A 13,671-nucleotide genomic window follows, 5' to 3' on the forward strand; every position below is an offset into this window, starting at 1 on the left:
GGGGGGCGGGGGGAGCTGCAGGTGCGCCAGCCAGGAGGGTAAGAGGCTTGAAGCTCAAATGCTGCACACTGTCTCACACACACACACACACACACACACACACACACACTTGGCTCAAGGTCCCGCCCATCCTTAGTAAAATGCCCACTATGCTAATCTTCTGGGCTAGTACTTGCTAATTCCTAGAGTGGTTCAGCTGTAGTATGTGACTGAGAATGAGGATTCTACTTGACCTTGCCCTGGGATAAATCTCCCATTCTCTAAACTTCAATGTCCTACCCACAATGCTGAAGGCAATTAGTTTGGATGGGTAAATTTCTTTACGAAATTCCAGGTCAGGGTTTGTCTAAGATGTTAGAACATTGGTAAAGGTCAGAGAGCAATGTCCAATTTTGTCTAGCTATTAGTAAATCATATCTTGGTGGGCACCTAGCACAGGAGTTCGCAAGGACATATCTGGACTATGTCTGAGTTAGGGGATACCAAGGAGACACGCAGGAGACTGGCTTCCATGAAGCTTTTACCTCATAAACTGCTGTCACACAAAGTGTGTGTGGCAGACAGGCTGACTTTGAATTTCTGGACCCCTTGTCTCTAACAAGCAGTGTCTGGCTTATTTGATACCCAGGGTTGGATCCAGGGCTTCAGGCATGCTTAGCCAAGTTCTCTACTATCTATAGCCCAGGTCTCACGTTTACTTCCCAGTCCAGGGTCACTCCAAGCCAAAGAAAACAATTTAGAACTTTGCAACATGTTTTTATTTTTGCTTTGTATCTATTACAGTGTTTGAAACCTAAAGAAATACATTTTCTTTTCAAATTTGGATGTGTATATAAATATCATTTGTCTGGACGCAGCACACTCAATGCCATGGTTTCTTGGCCTATCTCTGCTCTGAAATCAAGCTTTGTCTGTCTACCCAGGGGCCCTGAGATCATGAAAAAATAGAGTTTACAGTTCTTAGAAAAATAAAAGCAAATGAATTTGGAAAACAAAACCTGTAAGGATTAAATTCACCTTTCTAGGGTTCTTACCTGGAAACCCAAGCTGACCTTGGGTGATGTTTCCATCTGCTAGGTAGCTGAGACCTCATACCCACTTCATTTATAGAATAGGTCAAAAAAAGGCATTTCCCAAAAGAGCTGGCTAACAAAGCCAGCACCCACGCCCAGCTTCTAAGAGGTCGTGGTGTGAGCCCCTGACAGGTTTCCAGGCAGCCTCAGTCCTCCTTCACAGCTTCTTGCACATGCTCTAGGGTTCCTTTCTCTAAATGGAAACTTGAAAATCAGAGCCACAGGAGTGCAGGGCTAGTGGGCTTCATCAGAATGTGCTAGTGTGAGTATCAGAAGTCAGGCTGGCCTACAGTAGGTAGGTAAGCCCAAGCCCTTGAAGACACATCACAAGAGCGCCCCCTCTGGTCGCCAGGCTCCCCAGTTTCTGCCTGCTTCCTCACAGCCAGCTTTGGTCCTGCCTGCTTTCTCACAGCCAGCTTTGTACTGCACTGTCCAGGCTTCAGACAAGATGCTCTCTCAGAAGGAAAACAAGTTTTCATTCCAGTTGTTGGAGTTGACCTTAGAGTCTTCCCTTGCCATGCATTCTGGGGTGGGACTAGAGGATAGACTGGGACACTGAGTCAGCTAGGAAGGCCTTTGGCCAAAGAGCAGCTAGTACCCACCACATGGATCCTTAGAGGGGCAAACTCTCAGTTTGTTGGCTTAACAAAAGAATACAAAAGGTAAAACAGAAAAAAAAAATACTGGGTGAGATTGGTCTAGAATGTGCCAGGAAGTCTGTCTCTTACCACTTCTCAGGGAAGTGTCGCTTGAAGCTGCGACTGCTCAGAATCTTGTATGGCTCAGCGCACCTAGCCTTGCACACTTCCCCAGCCTGCTAGGGAAGCTTGCCACCATCCTGTCTCCCTCCTGGGTCTGCAGGGACCTGGAGAAGCTCGGGTTTTTTTTATGCCTCTGAGAAGTTAGAATGTAAGCCTGAAGAATACCCAAGAGGATGGATACCAAAATGAGTGAGCCTGGAAGAGAAGAGCTGGGGTCTGCACAGAGAGCAGAGGCCCCCAGGACATGTAGTGCTGTGAGCTGCTACCTTTGCAGGCAGATAGAAGTAGAAACACACTTCCTGCATGTGGGAAGTGTGTCTTTGTACTGGTTTGTTTTCAGAGAAACAAACTCCATGCATCAGCACCTTCTTTCCCTCTCCCTCAGCTAAGTACAACTGCAGCTCTACCCACTGTTAGCTTCAGAACACAGGCTCCTGGGATGACTCCAGGTGCAGGAGGAAGTACAAAGGTCTCCAAAACCAGGTTATCAATACCTGCTCCTCGGAAGCACTCTTGTGCACAGACCCAAGGAATAATGGTGCCAAGCAGGCTGGAACTCATACAGTTATACCAATAGGCTGCAACCAACATCCAGGGCTGTAGTCACCGGGGAGAGCTGGAAACTGAAGCCAGTCAGCCCGGAGCAGGCTGTCAGTCACTAGATATGATCTGTGAGGAACACCTAGAGCAGCCAGATAACCAGCGTCTTCCATGTGGTACAGGATCTGCTCTGAAGCCAGAGATATTAGAGAAAAGGACAGAGAGAAGCAGGACACGGATGTCTCGTGCTGAGGATCTGGCTCCAGGGCCAGGGTCCTAACTGTCACTTGAGATGTTCCATGTTCTACTCTTCAGATAAAGGGCAATGATGGCTTCATAGAGGACTTTTCTTTGAACTAGGAGGAGTTTTAGCCAGTTAAAAAAAGGCCCAGCCCCTTGCCTTCCTGGAAGGCACTCGCCAACCTGGTCCAATGTTGGTTGAACTTTTCAGTATCAACTGCTAGCCCTGAACTATCTTTCTTAGAGGAAACCCAAAACTAAAGGAGAGATGGCAGATGGAAAGGCAGAGAGGCCAGCAGCAAGAACCTGAACTTTAGATCTGCAAGTGTGGGCACGGAGAGATCTGTTGGAACAGGAGTAAGAACAGTGCTATTCTAGAGGAAGAAAAGTGCAGGTAAGGGTGTGGGGGGGTCACCACAAAGGGACACTGGGCTGCCACCTCCACAGGTGGTCTACCTAGCTGACAATGCACACCCCCCACTCCCAGCTCTTAGAGCTTGGTTTTAGTGTACTGTGTAACCCCTTAAAACAGGCCAGCCTCTGAGGCACTGAACACAAGAGGGGGCGGGGAGAGATAGATATCTGTGTAACTCACAAGAAAAGGGAAATGCAAGGCAGGCACAAGGATCCTCAGAAGGGAGATGCCAACAGGGTTCCTTGTGGGTAACAGTGGCTGACACTGAGTTAGAGAAAGAAGGCAGGATGCTTTCGGCTTGGAAGCAGGGAACAGAGCAGCAGACTCAGGCCTTGGGGCCCTGCTTGCTTCCCTCAGGCTGGAACAATCAGACCCAGCTGATTTACTTCATAAAGGTTCCAGAAGTGAGAGTTGGGCCCAAGTGGTGGCCCAGCATACAAGCAGAGAAAGGAAGGACCGAGCTCAGTCCTCTGAGCAGAAACTTGTACGTCTTTCTGGTTTTCCTCACAGGGTCCCACTCACATCCAGTTTGTCCTCCTAAGACCAAATAAGACTGACCTACTTAAAATACAGACTATTAAAAAGAACGACAGCAGGCCTTTTTGACCTTCTCTCCTTTGGAAGTGAAATATACATGATCCAGCTATGACAGGAGGAGGAAGAAAGGCCAAAGGCAGGGATTCATGACTATCCCAATACACGACGCTAACTCCAACCTCCTCTGCAACTTAGGGCCATCAGAGCAAGGACTTTCTCCTCAGGAGAAGGAAGGACCACAGCCCCCCATCTCAAGCTCAGGAGAAAACACAGCCACCTCAGAAGTTCATTCAACTCTGAGGTGAAGTTTCAAGTAAACAAATGAAGTTGGGTCGCACCATTTAGGAGGTGGGTAGGAAACAGGGTCAGTAGCTACACAGGAGAAGCCACATCTAAGGGCCTATGCCCCTCCCTCTACTCCACTGGTACACTTGCTCCAGGAGTGTGAGAGGGGGGGGGTCCTCCCAAACTAAAGAGGTCTTAGGCATAGGGTCAGGGGGAGGGAGGGACCGTTGTCTCATGGGGGCCTCCCCATTAGCCTCTATTTCCAGACAATGCTGGTGGCTGGGTTCCTACATCCAGCTTTTTGGGAAGAACAACCTTAATACAAGAAAAATGTGCAAAAGAAAAAATTAAATAATCCAAGCATACAAGATTAATATTCGGTCAGAGCAAGAACACTTTGTTTCGGACTTCTCCCCTCCCCTCCCACCTCCCACCTCTGGAATATTCCATCTGCTCAAGTACCCAAGAGTTACACAAGTCAGGGCAGAAGACTGGGATGGATGAAGAAAGATAATTGGGAAGGAAGTCACCACTAAAGTAAATAAAAGAAAAAAATTTTAAAGGTGCAAATTGGTTACCTCAGTCCTCCTTTGTCTACCCCTGGGCTCCTGGGTTAAAGACATGTGTGCAGCCAAAATAAAGTGTAAGGAAGAGAAACCCACATGTCCCCTTCTTGTCTCAGAACCCAATGTGAGCCTCAGAAGGTTCTGTCTGTCCAGAGGGCGCTGCCTCAGGGAAGGAGATAAGCAGGTCAAGAGCACAGTGTCCAGGGCAGCAGTGTGCGGTGGCTGCTGGTGGGGTGGCTGTTCCCGGACCCACCAGAAAGCTGCTCCTCTGCTGGCTGCTGGTGCTTCCCATGCCCTCCCCTCCCCGGAGGCAGACATTATAGCTGGAAGCCCTCCATGGGGGCCTCAGGCTGTTGGAAGATGAACTGCTGCTGCGTCTCATCCACCTGAGGAGCCAGGCTGCTGTCGTCATCCTCTACACCAAAGTAGTGCTCAATGAGGTCAAAGGCCTTCTGGTAGATTTCCTGGTTCTCATGGCTCTGGAGAAACTCAATTTTATCCAAGCCTACGGTGGAAGAAGAAAGCAGGTATGTACCTTTCCTTTCCTAGAGCACAAGTTCCAAAACAAAAGCAGCAGGGACGTATCATCCCTGACCTGGAATTCAAGGCCAGGTATGGTGGCAGGATGTGTAACCCTAGCAGGGGCTGGAGAGGATGCAGTTGGGACAAACCAGCTGGGGTTTGCTTACTGGTTGGCTTGCTAGCCTAGCTTACTCTGAGGAATGATACCTCAGGTTGACACACACATGCACAATACAATTGATTAGAGGTTCTAGACTGAATTCTGTTGTAAGCTAACTCTGGGCTAATCCTGATTTGCTTCTTCTGAGATGGGTTGGTTAAGGCAATCCAGTATTTTTATAGAAGAGAATGTTGGAATGCATGTCTTCTAGCCCCTGGTAGTAGAACCAAATTTTTCCCTGTTCCTCTTTGCAGGGTGGTGGCACCTATGAGATAAGCACTCACCTATGGCTCCTCAGAGGGAGGACGGGGTGGTGGGACAGGAAAACTTAGTAGTGATAACAATTGCTTCTATCTACCCAGCTAGTCAGTACACGGCAGCTACTCCCAAGGAAAGGTCTGAAGCCCCGTGCTTGAATAGCTTGGTTGGAACAGGAACTCATCACGGGTTTTACAAGCACAGACTCCAGGGCTGGTGAGATGACTCAGCAGGTAAAGGTGACTGCTGCCAAATCTGACAACCTGAGTTCAATCCTAGGAATCCACTCCTTCAAGTTGTCCTCTGACCTTCATCTCACATGTGCTGTATCACGTACACCCACACTCATATATTCACACATACACAAATGAATGGATAAATGTAGTAAAAAATAAAAAACCCCACAAGTTTCACAAAACGTTGAATGTGCTCCAACATCTTCCCCACTAACAGACATAGGTGAGGTCAGGGAGAGAACCTACCATAGGCTTCCTCGATGAGGCCACAGTAGGGATTGACCCCTGAGCCACTACGCTTGCCCTCTTGCTCTCCAAGCCGAAGAATGTTTTCTAGTCCATTAAGGGCCACTTGCACAATTTTTGAATCCATTACAGTCAGCAAATCACACAGGGGCTTAATGCAGCCCAGTGATACCAGGTACCTGGGGACCAGAGAGGATATACACTCCACATTAATGTATAAGTACACCAGGTGCCCTCATACACACTGATACTCCCAACAAGGCACTCTTCCTGTTGTTAACTACCTAGCCTTCACCTTTTATCTTTACCCCCTCTCTGCCACTGACCTATTCCCAAATGAACACAGAGTCCCACTGTCACCTTGGCTACAATGTTATCACCCTATACACATTAAGAAATTCCGCCCGGCGGTGGTGGCGCATGCCTTTAATCCCAGCACTTGGGAGGCAGAGGCAGGCAGATCTCTGAGTTCGAGGCCAGCCTGGTCTACAGAGTGAGTTCCAGGCCAGCCAGGACTGGTATGACAGTACAGACTGTCTTCCGTCTGCACCCTACCTCTTTAGCTCTACTCAGAATAATCCATTCTGAGGTTATTAAATTGTGGTCAAATTTGAGATCTTCAGATTTCTGATTCCTGGACCTTTATATATTGTTCTTTTATCTAAAAAGGCCTACTATCTAATGCTATATTTAATCATCCTCCCTATCCCTGGCATCCTTTAAATGTGATTTCTCTTTGTAGCCCTAGCTTGCTTGGGATTCACTACACAGATTGGCTGACTTTGAGTTCAGAGATCTGCCTGTCTCTGCCTCTAGTGTTCTCAGACTTAAGTGGTACACCATCATATTCATCTTATATTTTCCTTTTAATGTTTAAGTCAATGGCTCTTCCTTTCTCCTTTAGTAGAAAGACTAAAGGAGACTTTAGTATGTACAGACTTTATTCCCTTCAGTAGGTTATAATTAGGGGAAAGACACATTCAACTTGCATGGTTCCTCCTAATGTTCAGATGATGACCAGAATAAAGGCGCATAGGTACAAACTGGAGGGTCGTCAACCCCTGAGAAAGACTAAAGCAAGAGGACCACAGGAGAGCTTAGCATACAGAGAGAACACTAATCTCAACAAAACAAAACAAAACAAACAAAACACAAACAAAAATCCCCAAGATTTAGCTGGGTATAGACATAAGTAGGATAGGTCAGCCCGTCTTAAGATTCTGTCTCAAGAAAAACAACCACCATCAACAACACAGCAATCTATTCCAGAGTCCAAGATCACTTAGCAACTTACTAGTTAAACCTTAATATGGTTAGACTAGGGCAGACTTTTCCCATCAGAAGCCATTTAGAGTCATATGGAAACCATGACTAAAGGAGCGCACGTATCACCTAAGATGCTAGGAGAGGAATCCTACCTGATTTGCTCAGGGGTCCCTCCTGACGTGGCATTGGTGATGGCCCAGGCTGCTTCTTTCCTTGTACGGAACTCTGCTTTCTGAAGGATTTCAATCAATACAGGGAAGATATTTGCATCTATGACAGCCTGAAAGAGAAATGAGGAAGGAGGATGGAGGCAGTTTAAGGAGAAAAAGCAGAATGATCAGGCATGGTGAAATATGTTTGTGTAATCCCAATACTTGGAAGGTAGAGGTAGAAAGATCATGAATTCAAGGTCATTTGAGGCTAGCCTGGGCTTCATGAGACATTGTCTCAGAGCAAAAGATGAAGAAAGAGCAAACCTAGTATAAGAATCACAACTCAGGCTTTTTCTGTTAGCCCCTCTGCAGGCTCTTTGTTCTTACTAGAGAAGGGATAAGGTGTGGAGCACCTAGCTGCCACTATGACTGACCCTAGTTGTTTTGGTGGTATTGGGCATTGACTCTGGGCAATTCAATTAGGCAAACATCCTACTACTGAGCTACACAGCTTGCCTTTTGTGTTGGCTCTAGTTTCTAATGGGAAAAGATAGTTTTTTGGAAGCAAATCTACCTGTATTTGAGCCCTGTTGCCAGCAGTAATGTTTGAAATGGTCCAGCAAGCCTCCTTCCGGATTGATTCCTTAGAGCTGCTCAACAGGTGGAGGAGGCAAGGAAGGGCTGAGCAGTTAAGAATGACCTAAACACAAAAGCATAAGAGATGTACCAAAATTAGATATTTAGCATTAACCCAATTAAAAATAGATATGTGGGGGCTGGAGAGATGGCTCAGTGGTTAAGAGCACTGACTGCTCTTCCAGAGGTCCTGAGTTCAATTCCCAGCAACCATATGGTGCCTCACAACCATCCGTTTGAGATCTGATGCCCTCTTCTTGTGTGGCTGAAGACAGCTACAGTGTACTTATATAGTAAATAAATAAATCTTAAAAAAAAAAAAGATATGCATCAAGATGCCATAAACAGTACAAAGCAAACCTGCAGAATATTAGAAAATACTTGCAAACATCGTTAAGAGTTAATATCCAGGGCTGGGGAGATGGCTCAGCAGTTAAAAGAGCACTGACTGTTCTTCCAGAGGTCCTGAGTTCAATTCCCAGCAACCACACGGTGGCTCACAACCATGTGTACTGGGATCTGATGCCCTCTTCTGGTGTGTCTGAAGACAGCAACAGAATACCATATAAATAAAATAAGTAAGTTCTTAACATACTCTGTATATTAACTCTTTTTTAAGGAATATTTATTTATTTTATGTATGTGAGTACACTGTAGCTGTCTTCAGATACACCAGAAGGCATTATATCTCATTACAGATGGTTGTGAGCCACCATGTGGTTGCTAAAATTTGAACTTAGGACCTTAGGAAGAGCAGTCAGTGCTCTTAACCGCTGAGCCATCTCTCCAGCCCTATGAAGAACTCTTACCCTAAGTAATCAAACTAAAAATGAGAAAAGGGCTTGAAAAGACATTTCTCCAAAAAGAGAAGCACACATAATAGGCTCAAGATGACTTATCAATAAGTAGAGAAACAAAAATCAAACCAGGAGACAGCACTTTACACTCATTAGAAGAGCAATAGAAAATGAGATGTTTTGGAAAGAGGGAGAAACTGGAACATGGAACAGAGCTGGTATAGACTTAAAATGACACAGCAACTAAATTTATAAATTAGCATAAGTTACCATGTTGTCTAATCTCTTTTGCACATACAAGATGAAAAGAAATGAAAGCAGAGACTTCATAGCTGCATACCAGGGTCCCTAACAGCATTATTTACAACAGTTAAGAAGTACAAATGTTTGCAAGGTGGATGAAGGAATTTAAAAAATAGTATATTCCAGACAATATCATTCAGCCTTAATATGAGAATTCTGACACATGAACAACACAAATGAAGCTTGAAGACATAAGCCAGCTATGAGGGACTAATATGGTGTGACTCCACTCACAAGGACATGTCTACAGCAGTCCAGTGAAATAAAACTACATATCAGTCAGGCAGTGGTGGCACACACCTTTAATTCCAGCTCTGGGAGGCAGAGCCAGGCGGATTTCTGAGTTCAAGACCAGCCTGGTCTACACAGTGAGTTCCAGGACAGCCAGAGCTACACAGAGAAACCCTATCTTGAAAAAACAAAAAACAAAACAAAACAAAACTACATATCACCAGCAAGAGGAACTAGAGTACACACCAACTCATGGAGACTACCTGCTGACAAAGTCAGACAGGAAGGAAATCAGCAGAGTTCTAAGTTTTGAACAAGGGAAACTTCTGGTGCCCTCCCTGTGGGGCCATTTCTACTTTATCTTACATTTCCATGTTCACGTGTGTGCAGGGTCTTCTGAGACAGGACCTTGCACTGTGAAGGCTGGTCTCCAAGCCTTGGGCTCCTTCCTTCCTGCCTCAGCCTCCCCAGCAGATTTATACCTACTCTGCTACTGGTTTGTAGGAAATATTTTTCATATTTTTGGGTTTTGGAGATAGGGTTTCATGTAATTGAAGATGGCCCTGAACTAGTTGGGCCTTCTGCCTCTAACTAGTAAGTGCTAGGATTACAGTGTGTGCCACAGGGCTAAAAGGATTCACATGAGTTTAGCAAGAGGTGATGTCTACAAGACCGTAAAGGCCTAGAAGCATTGGTGATCCCACAGCTTTCAGTGTCTCAAAAGGATCAGACTTCATTCCTTACACTGTTCCACTAAAGCCAGTCACTCCATTTAGCTTTCTTTGCACAAGTGCCAATGGGATGATTTGTTTCTAATTTGTTTAAGAGAAGAAGGAACTGTGAGAATCCAGAGTCTGCCAGTGCTAAAACTACTTAAAGTCATGCTTTCTCTGCTAGACTATGCAGTTACATAGGAAGACTTTGGTCCACAAGCAGCTCTCTCTGGTCTCCCACAGCTGACCTGGCTACAATCCCATCCCTCTTCTTCCTCACCTGGGTCTGGATGTCATCCCCAGTGACAATATTACCCACAGCTCTCAAGGCAGGAGACGCCACTTTGTAATCGTTGTGCCTACAGAGGAAAAACAGCTATCAGTGGAGAAACAGCACATCATATTCAGCCCTGCTGAAAACCAACACTGGCAGTATTGCTTGCAGCTCTAGATCTTTGGGTAAGGTTAGCAATCTCCTGTTTGTGGCTTTTTTGCTTTGTTTTGTGAGAAAGTCTTTAGCCTGTTCTTGAGTTTGTCACTCTCCTGTCTCAGTCACCCAGTGCTGGGATCACAGCCATAGTACCATGCCTCACTGTGGCTAGAGGACTTTGACCTTGGTAAAGCTAAGGAAATTTTCACGCTCTTGAACTGAAACCACTCACATCAGAAGCTCTACCAATCTCCGGCAGACTCCAGAGTCTATGACTGCCTGGATCTTCTCATTGGGGCCATCAGACAGGTAAGAGAGGGCCCAGCAAGCATCTGCCAGCAAGTCAGAGTCGCTGCTGAAGAGTAGTCGGGACAATACAGGCAAACAAGGAGAGACCTGTTGGAAGCAGAGGAGGAGGACTGATCACAGGGCTGCATCAGCTCTGTCACTAAGCCTATCATGGCTACCCCTTCCCAACACGGAATTCTACACCCCGGGAATGCCATCAAACCTGCAGGACCACCTTTTCACTTTCCTACCCTGGCACACAAAATCGCCCTCTATACTGACAACTGCCTTTTACTTTCACATCATTTGAGACTCTCATGGGTCTTCCCAAAACTTAAAAAGAAATCCTATGATAGATCTGGTGTCACTTACAGCTAGTAGGTAGCTCTCACCTTTGCAAACTCTGGAGGAGGGTTCTTCCCTCGGCAGAGGTTTGACAGGGCCCAGACTGCATTCCGAGTCATCGTCAGTCGTGTGGACTTAGTAAGGAGTCTGTAAACAATGAAGCCATAATCTGAGCACTGAGGCTCTAACACAGGGCTGTTGCCCACAAGCCCTAGAGGATAACCCAGACCCTAGGACTAGCTTGTTCTTGAAAATGGGTGACTGTTCAGTCCTGTCTGGTTTGAAACTTGCTAATGTAGACTGGGCTGGCCTCCCAAGGGCTAGGATTAAAGGCGAGCACCACTATTACTGTTTTTGTTTTGTTTGTGACAAGCTTTTCTCTGTTTAACTCTTGTCCTCCAGAACTCATTCTGTAGGTGACCTTGAACTCAGAAATCTGCCTGCCTCTGCCTCCCTATTGCTGGGATTCTAGGTGTGTGCCACCACCCAGGGCTTTATTATCTTAAGGGAAAAAGGAAACTTCCCCCCCAAATGCACTACCACTTAGCCACCCTACAGATCCCCCAAGTGCAAATGCTGTTAATTACTCACGTTAACAAAGGATTAAGGATGGAACAATTCAAGACATAATCTCTGCAAACCGAACTGTCACCAGCTATGTTTCCAAGAGCCCAGACTGCCTGAGAAGGGATGAGAGAACTGTCACCAGAGCCTGGCAGCTCTGTGAATGCTTCTAGTCAGTGCTACAAAGTGGTCCCACAGGATGAGGACCACGCACGCTCAAGTAAGCTTCCTAGGTTCTGGGGGCTAGAATTATTCTTGTTGAGCACTGCTCTGCATGAGCTGTTCCTCTGGAGGCTCTGGTTCAGAGGGAAAGATAGGCTGACACATGGACTGAAGCCAGAGACATCAAACTATGACGTTATCATCCCTTCCACTAGGAAGGGAGAAAGAAAAAGTTTTGACTTTTCCTCTGCCTTGGACCAGAGCCACATGAGGTAAAAGAGAAAGACTCCACACCACTGCTTTCCATTTCTGGGTTAAGTAGCACAGGCTACCCAGTTTTCATTCATGGAGCATCAAGCCTTGTTCATTTCTCCAAACATGCACTAATGTTTGTTTTTTACTATACTGTAAGTACCGCCAAAACATTAACCAAATCTTGAGAGTTACCTGCTCTTGTACATCTTCAAAGTCTGAGTTAAGCAGCTCTATAAAAATGGGGACAGCTCCTGCTTCAATGACAATTTTGGTCTGCTGAGAGGTTCCAGAGGCAATGTTTGTTAGAGCCCAGGCAGCTTCAAACTGAAAGGGAGATCATGACACAACTGAGGTCACTGCAGACTGAGTAGCCCTACCTACCCCACAACAGCCAATCTCTAGCACACAGAGAAGCCAAAACCAAAGGCGTTCTTCTCTGCCACCCTTTAGCTAGCAGCCAGAGGGGATGTGCACGCCGCATGTGTGCAGGCAGATGGACTCAGGGTAAGAGTGATGGTGTACTCCCTCCTCCCCAGGTCTGTGGTCAAGGCTGGCCTTGAGCTTTTGCTTCTGTTCCCTACATGCACGAGCCAGCACACCTATATCTCCACCTACTCACTGTTGTGTTTCAAGCAAATTCTGATGGATCTGCTCATTATCTGAGAACAGAGACTCAGACACAGTAAGCGATTTGCATCAGGGTAAGTTAGAGGTGCACTAAACTCTCTGATTTATAATGAAACAGTGTATCACATCCTTAGATCTCTGAAATTAAAAACTTCCTTTATGGCTTCTCTCCCTCTCACCCCAGCCCCCTCTAAGTCTAGCTATGTAGCCCAGGCTGATATCAACCCTGTGGCAATCCTCATGTCGCAGCCTACCGCATGCTTAAAGTGTCAGTGTGTGATGGCTTAAAGTATTAGGGTGGCTTAAAGCTTCCTCCACTTTGTATATATACATTGTGGAAACTCAGCCAGGTTCACATAATTATTGCAATCCAAAAACTTTTCCTTTATTTATGTGTCTGTGTGTTCATCTATCCACCATAACATGCTTGTGGAGGTCAGAGGACAACCTGCAGACCTGCAGAAGTTAGTTCAATCCTTCTATCATGTGTCCTGGGCCACACTGTCAGGTCTTAATCTGATGAGCGCTCTCTCTCTCTTTCTCTGTGTGTGTGTGTGTGTGTCTCCCGTCTCTCGGTCTCTCTCATTTAAAAAGACACTCACTGTGGAGAATGGGACAGCCTCAAACCCGGAGGATTGTTCCCTTTGCTAGTAGCACAGGTTTGTGCTACCACACCCAGCCCTGAGGCTGTTTTTAAGGATGGTAACTTCCCCATATTACTTAACTTACAAAGACAGCCCACTGTCATGTGAGGAACTCTAATCTGGCCATTCAGAAACTTAGAGCTTTTACCTGTAATGTACAGTTCTCATTCCTCTTCAGAAACTCCACAAACCGATCAACTACTCCTGGAGTGTTAATAACTTCATCTATTGGAGGACTTGGCTCTAGAGGAAGACAGGAAAAACAAGAAATGTCAGGAGAAGCCTGGACCGATCCATTCACAATCCAAGATGCTCTGGCCACTTTTGTAAACATTCCAAAACTGTCCTTTGCCCATCTACAGCTTGGAATACCCTCAGCATGCTACAAGTGTAAAGGCAACCTAACTTAGGTCTGCTCA

The 13,671-nt window shown here is 46.1% G+C and overlaps 1 protein-coding gene across 2 annotated transcripts in view; it reads right to left on the minus strand.

The window, feature by feature from the left end:
• Nucleotides 1-743: 743 nt before the first annotated feature.
• The window catches only part of Kpna6 (karyopherin subunit alpha 6), a 30,424-nt gene continuing 17,496 nt past the window's right edge, over nucleotides 744-13,671 (minus strand). For both annotated transcript variants that reach the window (XM_031378797.1, XM_031378796.1), the window contains exons 5-14: nucleotides 13,401-13,495; nucleotides 12,174-12,305; nucleotides 11,592-11,680; nucleotides 11,048-11,147; nucleotides 10,600-10,763; nucleotides 10,218-10,296; nucleotides 7,832-7,957; nucleotides 7,258-7,385; nucleotides 5,840-6,018; nucleotides 744-4,922 (exon numbers count right to left, since the gene is read on the minus strand). In XM_031378797.1, the coding sequence (XP_031234657.1) occupies nucleotides 4,735-4,922; nucleotides 5,840-6,018; nucleotides 7,258-7,385; nucleotides 7,832-7,957; nucleotides 10,218-10,296; nucleotides 10,600-10,763; nucleotides 11,048-11,147; nucleotides 11,592-11,680; nucleotides 12,174-12,305; nucleotides 13,401-13,495 (1,280 nt within the window). In that variant the 3' untranslated portion in view covers nucleotides 744-4,734. The remainder of the gene's footprint in view (nucleotides 4,923-5,839; nucleotides 6,019-7,257; nucleotides 7,386-7,831; nucleotides 7,958-10,217; nucleotides 10,297-10,599; nucleotides 10,764-11,047; nucleotides 11,148-11,591; nucleotides 11,681-12,173; nucleotides 12,306-13,400; nucleotides 13,496-13,671) is intronic.

The sequence above is a fragment of the Mastomys coucha genome, unplaced genomic scaffold (genome assembly GCF_008632895.1).
Source record: "Mastomys coucha isolate ucsf_1 unplaced genomic scaffold, UCSF_Mcou_1 pScaffold18, whole genome shotgun sequence".
Taxonomy (NCBI): Eukaryota; Metazoa; Chordata; class Mammalia; order Rodentia; family Muridae; genus Mastomys; species Mastomys coucha.